The 9020-nt window shown below is 40.8% G+C and overlaps 1 protein-coding gene across 2 annotated transcripts; it reads left to right on the top strand.

The window, feature by feature from the left end:
* The first annotated feature begins 1524 nt into the window (after window positions 1-1524).
* Window positions 1525-7737, top strand: fgfbp1 (fibroblast growth factor binding protein 1). 2 transcript variants are annotated; one of them, XM_016993322.2, is made up of 3 exons: window positions 1535-1656; window positions 2586-2657; window positions 6304-7737. In XM_016993322.2, the coding sequence occupies exon 3, from the start codon at window positions 6325-6327 to the stop codon at window positions 6985-6987; it is 663 nt and encodes a 220-aa protein (XP_016848811.1). In that variant the 5' UTR covers window positions 1535-1656; window positions 2586-2657; window positions 6304-6324; the 3' UTR covers window positions 6988-7737. The 2 variants fall into 2 exon arrangements, with proteins under 2 accessions (XP_062838251.1, XP_016848811.1); XM_062982181.1 differs by lacking the exon at window positions 2586-2657 and having other exon boundaries at window positions 1525-1656.
* Window positions 7738-9020: the final 1283 nt, after the last annotated feature.

Below are 9020 nucleotides of genomic sequence, written 5' to 3'. Positions count from 1 at the left end.
ACAGTATAGAATGTTCATTTTTTTTGTTCAACAATAAATGTGAATTCTTCTTCATGGAAAAATAGGACATCCCCTGAAAATAAGACCTAGTGCATCTTTGGGAGCAAAAATTAATATAAGACACTGTCTTATTTTCGGGGAAACGCGGTAGTTTTGATTCTAATAGAAGAGAGAGAAAGGAAAGATAATTACCTTGGTAATATTATTCATTTCCAATTCTAATAATTGAAACTATATTGGTGTGTGTGTGTGGGGGGGGGGGGAGATTGTATCTAAGGCTTTAAAAAGAATGTTGATGAGCTTTTGTGTGTGTACATTTAATTATACATAAGGTTACATTGACCTGGTGTCTATAAGAAGTAATTGAATGAATGAATGTGCAATAGCATGACTATGCCAGGTGTCTTTTTAGGCAGCTGGTTTCTGACAATAGTTGCTGGCCCTCAACTGGGCTGGTTAGAAAGAAGGGCTTTCTTCTTCAAAAAGACTATAATGTTAATATTTTTGTAAGAAAGGCATGGTGATTAGTAGACATGTGTGTGGAATTCGTTTCTCCCATTTCATTTGATCCTTTCATTTCTTTCATTCAGTTGCAGTCATGGAATGGGAACACCCCTCCTAGTACGAGAATAAACTCAACACAAAATGAGATAAAAGCGGGTACCGGCTCCAAACCTGCTTTTCAGCATCACAGTTATATAGAGAAGAAAAGGAAGATTGTGCTTAGGGTGAAAACTAGTCAGCTCGCTGCCATTTGCCCTTCACTCCAAGGAGAATGTGTGTGTGGCATGCAGGCGCAAAAGGCATGCGCCTACCAGGGCCTACAGCTGAGCACTGAATAAGAGGTGCTTGGCTGCAGGCCCTGGCACTCGTGGTGCTTTGGGCCTGCACGCCACACACACACTCTCTTTCCAAGGAGAGTGCATATGTGGCATGCAGGCCCAAAGGCGATGGGTCTTCAGCCCCAGCCAGGGAGCTATTTGGCTCCCCAGATGAAGGTGAGGCAAATGCCAATAAAAAGCCTCCTTAAAGTGCGCGCCGGGAAGGGGAGCCTGGGTGGGAAGCCCCCCCCCTCCAATAATGGGCCAAAAGAAAACATATTTTGGCACTGAAAAGGGAAAACAGATATCTGCTCTCCTGAGTTTGGGAGGCTCCAAAAAACAGATTGGCCTCACCGAAAGCCAAGACACAAAACGGATCAAGGTTTACCCTGAGTGCACAAGACTAGTGACTAATACTTAACTTCTCAACCAAATACATAATATAACCACAATAATCTTTTCTATTCCTCCATTCATGTTTTCATTGTTCATTTACCAGCCCATCCCTGTTCTGATTTATCAAGGTGTGTTTCCACTACGTTGTTAGGAAGAAAGGGAAAAGAGTTGACACAACTCTTCCTTTCTTCAAATATGCAACTACTGCTGTAACTATGTTTTTTTTTATAACTATCACAAATCAGACCTGGCATATCACCAGAAGGTGTGTCTTGGTTAGCAAATAAGGCAGAGAAGCATGCTACTGTGGAGTAATAGTTTTCTGGAGGCATGTAGGTGTGTCCCTAGCTGTATAAATAAGCATCAATTTTCAGTACTTTGAAAGAGACGGAAATCACCGTGGGTTTTGTATTTGGATACATTCAAAAGCCAGCAAAAGGTATGTGTTGCAACTATCTTGCGCTTTGTGTCTTCAGTAGGGAGGTATTGTCTCAGAATATTCCTTCCTCCTGAAGGTCAAATTACACATTACTTGTAGTGTGTGGTTTTTCCCCCCTGCCAACATTTAAAACTGAAAATCAGATGTACAAATGATATTATGGGAGGGGTGGGCTGCTTTGGTTTTTCCTTTTCATCTTTTTCTCATTAAGCTCACCTTGATCAAGCTATTTTCTCCACAGAGTTGAAGGAGCATAGTAGCTTTTCCCCAGCTAGCGAGAAAGCAACTAGGACAGGATGATTTTGTATGGAAGCAAAACAAAGGGTGTCTATTAATGCATTTTGACTCCACTATAGCTGCTATAGCTCAATGCTACGGAGACATGGGAGTCTTAGTTGTAAAAGGTCTTTAGCCTCATCTGCCAAAAAGTGCTGCTGCTTCATCAAACTACGAGCCCCAGAATTTCATAGCATTGACCCATGGCGGTTAAAGTGGTGTTAAACTGAATTAACTCTACAGTATATATGCACCTAAAGTTAAGCAACCACTGCTACTGGTTTTCAGCTCTTGACTGCAGTCTCTTTGACTGCTTGGTGGGGAAAGAAAAATGGAGTTGTATGTAATTTGGCCCTAAGTAATAATACTTTTAGTACTTCACCTTCGAAGAAGACTTGTGTGTAGCAATCAGCAGGGCATAAAAAGAGTATTCTGGGATGTAGGTAAAGGTAAAGGTTTTCCCCTGACATTAAGTCTAGTTGTGCCTGACTCTGGGGGTTGGTACTCATCTCCATTTCTAAGCCAAAGAGTTGGCATTGTCCATAGACACCTCCAAGGTCATGTGGCCAGCATGGCTGCATGGAGCGCTGTTACCTTCCCACTGGAGCAGTACCTATCAATCTACTCACATTTGCATGTTTTCGAACTGCTAGGTTGGCAGAAGCTTGGACTAACAGCAGGAGCTCACCCCACTCCCTGGATTTGAACCTCCGACCTTTCAGTCAGTAAGTTCAGCAGCTCAGCAGTTTAACCTGCTACACCACTGGGGGCTTCACATTCTGGGATGTGGAGCCCCATATATGTCCTCAGAGGTTATCCTGCTGGGGCTTTAACCCAAATAGATATACTTGAAACTGCCGGTTTATCCTCTCAAACTATGTGCAGATCATCCAATTCTTCATTCAGGGATCATTCCCTTGAAATCTGTAGACTGTGGGGCCCCTTCCACACATTTGAACTGGAATATATGGCAGTGTGGACTCAAATAACCAAGTTCAAAGCCGATATTGTTGGATTTTCTGCCTTGATATTCTGGATTATATGGCTGTGTGGAAGGGTCCTGGATTGCATCATCAGGTTTCCCTATTTTTGCTTTCAAGAGATCCCATCTTTGGATGAGCCACAGTCTAGTTCAGTTGGTTGGGAGAGCATTACGCATGACTGAATGTTGCCTCTATCTAGAAAACATGCTTTGACTAACTCACTTGGAAAGCATGTGTTGAAGGAGGGAGGAGGCATGCTGGTGTTAAAAATGAAAGTGTGTCGATGTAGGACAGCTTTTCATAATACTACACTAACAGTTGTTCTAAATCATGTCATAATTGCCAGGTCTGACATTCTTACTTATAACCAATAATGCTGATCTGCTCCTTGAATCTTTGTTGGTATACTAAACAGGTTTGGGTTTGTGAAACAAATGACAGGTAGGGAGCAAATTTAACCTTTCACTTTTAAAAAAGGGACATGTTATCTTTGCATTTCCATATTTGTAGTTCAATCACATATAGTTTAATAGCATGGAGAGGAGAGCAACCTTTTGACGTTATTCACAGGAGAAAGTAAAGCATATACAGTAGAGCCTCACTTATCCAACAAATGAGCCATCAGAATGTTGGATAAGCAAAAATGTTGGATAATAAGGAGGGATTGAGGAAAAGCGTATTAAACATCTAATTATATTATGATTTTACAAATTAAGCACCCAAACATCATGTTTTACAACAAGTCTGCTCCTTGTTTGGGAGCGTGGCTGCATTTGTGTTGTTGTTGGACGTGTTGGCCTGCTGTGTGTTGCTGCCTAGAGAAACAGATGTGGATCTGGGTGGGAGGCAGACTGCGTTGGATAATACAGAACGTTGGATGAGCGAAGGTTGGATAAGCAAGACTCTACTGTAGCTAAATGTTTCTGTCATTTTACACCAGAGCCTTGATGAATAGAGGGGAATTTAATATATGATTTGATGATTTAGGCAGGAGATATTGCTCAATAAGCAGAACCCCATTTGTTGGGACCCACAGATTAAAAAGCAGTGGTCTAAAGCTTTGTCAGTCCAGATCACAGAAAGGAGTCAGTTACCAGTTATTGCAGTGCAGGAGCAAGGGCTATTTCCATGCTATGGTATACCTACTGTACGGTTGATTTTATTTCTTCTAACCCTACCTGTGAGATGCTTAGAATGTTATTTTAATTCCATGGCAGCCCTATGAAGGAGTTTAGCCAGTGAGTTTCCGGGCCATGTAGGAATTAAAATGTGGGGATCCTCATAAAGCCTCATCCAACAATTTAGCATTCTAGAGGAAATGCTCTACCTCATTTAACAGGCGTGAGGACGATGAGAATGAGGATTCCTCAGCATTTTAACTGTTTCAACCATTTTCTCTGGGCAGCATTTTTAAAATTATATTCTGACATTTTAAAGTGTAATTGTTTCAATTCCTATCTTTTCTGGAATTCTGTAGCTGGTAATGATTTAGGTTTGGTTAGAAACAAAGGAGCATGGACAGCATAGTGGAAGCTGGATGAGAAACAAAGGGGTAGTTTCATTCAAATACAATTTACATCTTAACAGTGAGTTCCACCCTAAGGTGAAGTAGCAGACAAAGGTTTGAGGTAATGAGACAAAGAGAGTTCCGGTTGCTGTAGAAAAAGATGTTTATTCTCAGTGGCCAGAGAGAATAAGCAATAAGAAGGACCCTTTTCTGGAAAGCGGGGGTACAGAACAAAGAAACACAGGCCTTTTTATACCATTTTTGCCTTCATCTACCTACGTTATATAGGCATTATCCATCACCAATTAGTGTCAAAAAAGTCTTACTTTGCACTTTACTAAAAGCTACTTTTGCATTTTCCTAAAATATAGGCTGCTTTCAAAACCTCAGACCCTCCATTATGCTTTATCTAAGGAATTCCATTAATTGAGGAATTTCTCTTATCTTAGCTCTTAGGGAGTCATTAGCACTCCTACATGGCGCCAGGTTACTTTAAGCTTATTTTGACAACCCAAAAGCCTTAATTTGTCTTTTGTCCACTAGCATGGAGCTTATCTATTCTTGACAGTTGACATATGTCTCTGGCCCTTAGGGTGAACTTTGGTCTCTGCTCTGAGGAGACTAGGTATTTGCCAGGCAGAGTGTATTTTGGGGCTATATGCACACATTCTGCTTGTGATTATATATTTTCCTATTCCTATTTCTAATACAATTACATTCAATATATAGTTTCCAATACAAGTATTATATTTTTCCAATACACCTTCATCAAAGGGAGTCTAAAATATGAGTCATTGCTCCACAGTTATCTCACAAACTTGCTGTTGATTTGTTAGTGGTGATTAGGGAATGATACTTAATTTACATCTTTATCAGATATGGATCCAGACATGAGTCAGTTCCACGCAGTCATTAGAAACTGATGTCATTTCCATGTGAATTATTCAAAGTATCCAAAGTGCCCTTCAAACTGCCACATTGTGTTTCACCTGGAATCACAAAGACTATCTGATACAATTCTTTTCTTGCTGACATTGTTTAAGCAGTGGTTCTCAACCTGGGGTCCCCAAATGTTTTTGGACTTCAAATCCCAGAAATCCTAACAGCTGGTAAACGGGCTGGGATTTCTGGGAGTTGTGGGCCAAAAACATTTGGGGACCCCAGGTTGAGAATCACTGGCTTAAAGGTATAAGAAGACATTGAAGTATGAAATAAATGTAAAGAACTTTATTTTGTAAATTTCTAAAAACTCATATTTGAATTACCTCATTATGGGTTAAATTCAATGTTGCCCTGGTAACAATGGATCTCTTCTTCCGCTTTTATTTCTTCTTTTTTTTTCAGCCAAAAACTAGACCCAGGGGTTGATGTGAGTTTTCTGGGCTGTATGGCCATGTTCCAGAAGCATTCTGAAACACGGCCATACAGCAACCCAATGATTCTGACCACGAAAGCCTTCAATAACACATAGATCCAGAAGGTTTCTTAGTCATCACATTGCCACTTTTAAAGGGAAGCTAAGTGCCAAATGAGATCTTTTGCTTCCATTTCTGCTAGAGTTCTCAGTTTCATGTGCAGACGTCCGCTATTGTGTCCTTCCCTATGTGGGGCCCCTATTACACAGCTAAATAAAATCCCACAGGATCAGATTTGAAGTGGAATATATGGCAGTGCGGAGTCAAATAACCCAGTTCAAAGCAGATATTGTGGGGTCTTCTGCCATGATATTCTGGGTTATATGGCTGTGTGGAAGGGCCCTAGGACACTAATAATCCATTCTATGATCTTTGGTTGTATTTCATGGTAGACTGTTTCAAGCTCAACATTTATAAAAAAAAATAGTGTTGGTTTTTACAAGTTACTTTTCTATTTCCAAAACAGGCTTCCAGAGAACTAGGAACCATGAGATTTGGACATTTCGCTTTTCTTTGCACCTTCATTATATTCTCTCAGTTGCTGCACGTCGACTGTGAAAGACAGAAGGAGAGAAAAATGGAAAGGTTGAACAGTGAAAAAGGTCAAAGGCCACAAGCTGGATCCAATAACCAGAGAACAAGAGGTTCTCCTAAAGGCAAGTTTACCACCAAAGATAAAGCTATGTGTACATGGACATTACATGAAGCGGAAATGGCTACCTTGAATATTAATTGCAAAAAAGAGGAAAACACCTTCTCTTGCAAATTTTCCGGCAAGCCTTCCACCTGTCCTCAATATGCAGAAAACAAGAAGATGTTTTGGAAACAAATCACAAGGTCTCTGAAGAAAAAGCAAAACATTTGTGGAGACCCCAAAGGTATCCTAAAATCCAAAGTCTGCAGCAAAGGTCCTCCAGCTGCTCACCTTCGACTGGTAACCCAAGCTTCATTAAAACCCAAACAAGAGAAGCCTTCGGTACAAGTAACTTCTATTCCAACTGGAAACCAACCAGGGGAGTCCTCCAGCGATTGTGTTGAAGATGTTGATTATATTGATCAGCGAAAGGTGGCTGAAGAATACTGTTCAGAGTCATGGCTCTCCCTTTGCAATTTTTTCATTTCAATGATGCAGGATAAAAAGTGCAAATAGAAATGTAACAGCGTTAACACTACAATACAGTACAAAGATACATATATTAATATATCTGGTCAAGAAACAGTATTTCTCAAAGATTAATCTGATGAGAGAGTAGGGAGTAATTTCCCTCTAATGCCCAAAATGGACTCTAGACAAATCCCATAATTGTAACCACTAATCCTATCCATATACCTACTGCCTTCATGTAACATTGGGGGAAGGAATTAGAGGGCAAATCTGACTACTGACCTCATCAGACGGAACTGAATTCGGCGGCATACACTGGTTCCTCTCCAGTTTAGCCATGGAGCCCAGCTCCCATCTCACAATGTACAGCTACTTCCAGTGGGGCTTCATGGCTAAACTAAAGTGCAACCGTGGTGGTGGCAACATGAGAGGCTTTTACCTGTGGGATGGATTAAGTGTAAATTGAGCGATGCAGGGTGTGGGGTGACAAATTCTCCCCACCTCCTGCTGGACACCACTGGATTTGCCATGATCAGTGGCAATTCTGGCAACTAATGTTCATTAGTGGCTGCCACTTGCTGACATGAAGTCACTTTTTTCAGCATATTATTCAAATGTTACCTTCAGATGTTACAAAACTCTGTAAATATGCACACTGAATACTCTAAAATGTTTCCCCTTTTTCTCCTGAATCCACATGTTTCTAACCAAAGTTATGGCCTCAGTGCTATGTACATTTTCATACTTTTTATTTTAAAATTGTTTTACATAAATAAAAATATTTGTCTTTTAAAATTTGTTGTCTAGGTGTGCTAAACCCTACTTTTTACATATGCATTGTGGATACATAGCTAATCATTGTACCATAATCCAGTACCAACTCTCTCTGCTATTTTCTAATCTGCCCACAGAAAACTTCTAATAGCACTGGACCATTCCCACCATTAAAACAGGCTTCTTATATACTGACCATTAGTGTGGGCCCAATACAGCATCTGGGACACAGATCAGGCTCACATAGTGCCCAGACAGGCACTCTGTGGAAGCTGTAGGAAGTCTTGACTACCTAGCTGCTCCAACAATGGTTTGGAGCCACTGAGCAGCCATACTAGGGGTCTCTCCACAATCCATGTCCCCAGCCGCAACCACCACCTAGCTGGTCTTGGGTGCTTTGGCTAACATCAGCCAAAAGGCTGTCTCACTAAGGAAGCTGGAAGAGGGAAGTTCCTCCTCTCATCCCATTCAGCATGTGGACCTTCTGGTTAACATCAGCTAGAGTGCCAAAGAACAAGGTCAGTGGGTGTTGTGCCGGAAGACAGCCACAGCATGGGGAAAGGGAACAACAGATGATTACCATCTCATGTCCCCAGGCCACCTGAACCCAAGGAATGTGAGATGGCAATAAAGACAGTTGTGGTCAGTTCTGTTTAAGAACCAGCCCAACTGTTTTCATTCCCCCTTAAGTCATGTAAAGCATTATATCCTATTTATGTAGTACAATATGAGGTACTACTTAGAGCTGCTCTCTATTCTTCTACAGAAGACCTCAGTCAAATATGAAAGAACTACGTTTATTTTCTAAAATATATATTTTTGCCCAAACAGAAATCAACTTTTGGAACAGACTCTCATCTGGTCCACTGATTCTGCATCCATGAATTCAACCATCTATGACTTTTAAAATATCCAGATAAGAAATCCAAAAAGCAAATCTTGATTTTGCTATTTTATATTGGGCACACCATTTTATTGCAAGAATTGATATTGATATCTTGAGTATCCACAGATTATGGTATCCACAGGGGGACCTTGAACCAAAACTCCAACAGATAAGAGGAAGCCACTGTACATCATGTTCTAGTGATCACATGCCATGGGATAGGAATCACTGTCCCACAGTACTGATTCCCAAATAGCCAATAGTTATAACAGGAACTCTTTCATAACATGCAATTATATGATTATGCTGCTATGGTTGAATCCTATGGGATTCTAGAATTTTATGGAAATGCATTTGAAATCCTCAGCCAGAATGCTCCTCTGGAGCAGTGGTTCTCAACCTAGGGTACCTAGATGTT

The sequence above is a fragment of the Anolis carolinensis genome, chromosome 5, assembly GCF_035594765.1.
Source record: "Anolis carolinensis isolate JA03-04 chromosome 5, rAnoCar3.1.pri, whole genome shotgun sequence".
In the NCBI taxonomy this organism is placed as follows: Eukaryota; Metazoa; Chordata; class Lepidosauria; order Squamata; family Dactyloidae; genus Anolis; species Anolis carolinensis.
Note: the sequence above shows the minus strand (reverse complement) of the source record. Positions and strands in the feature narration are given on the sequence as shown.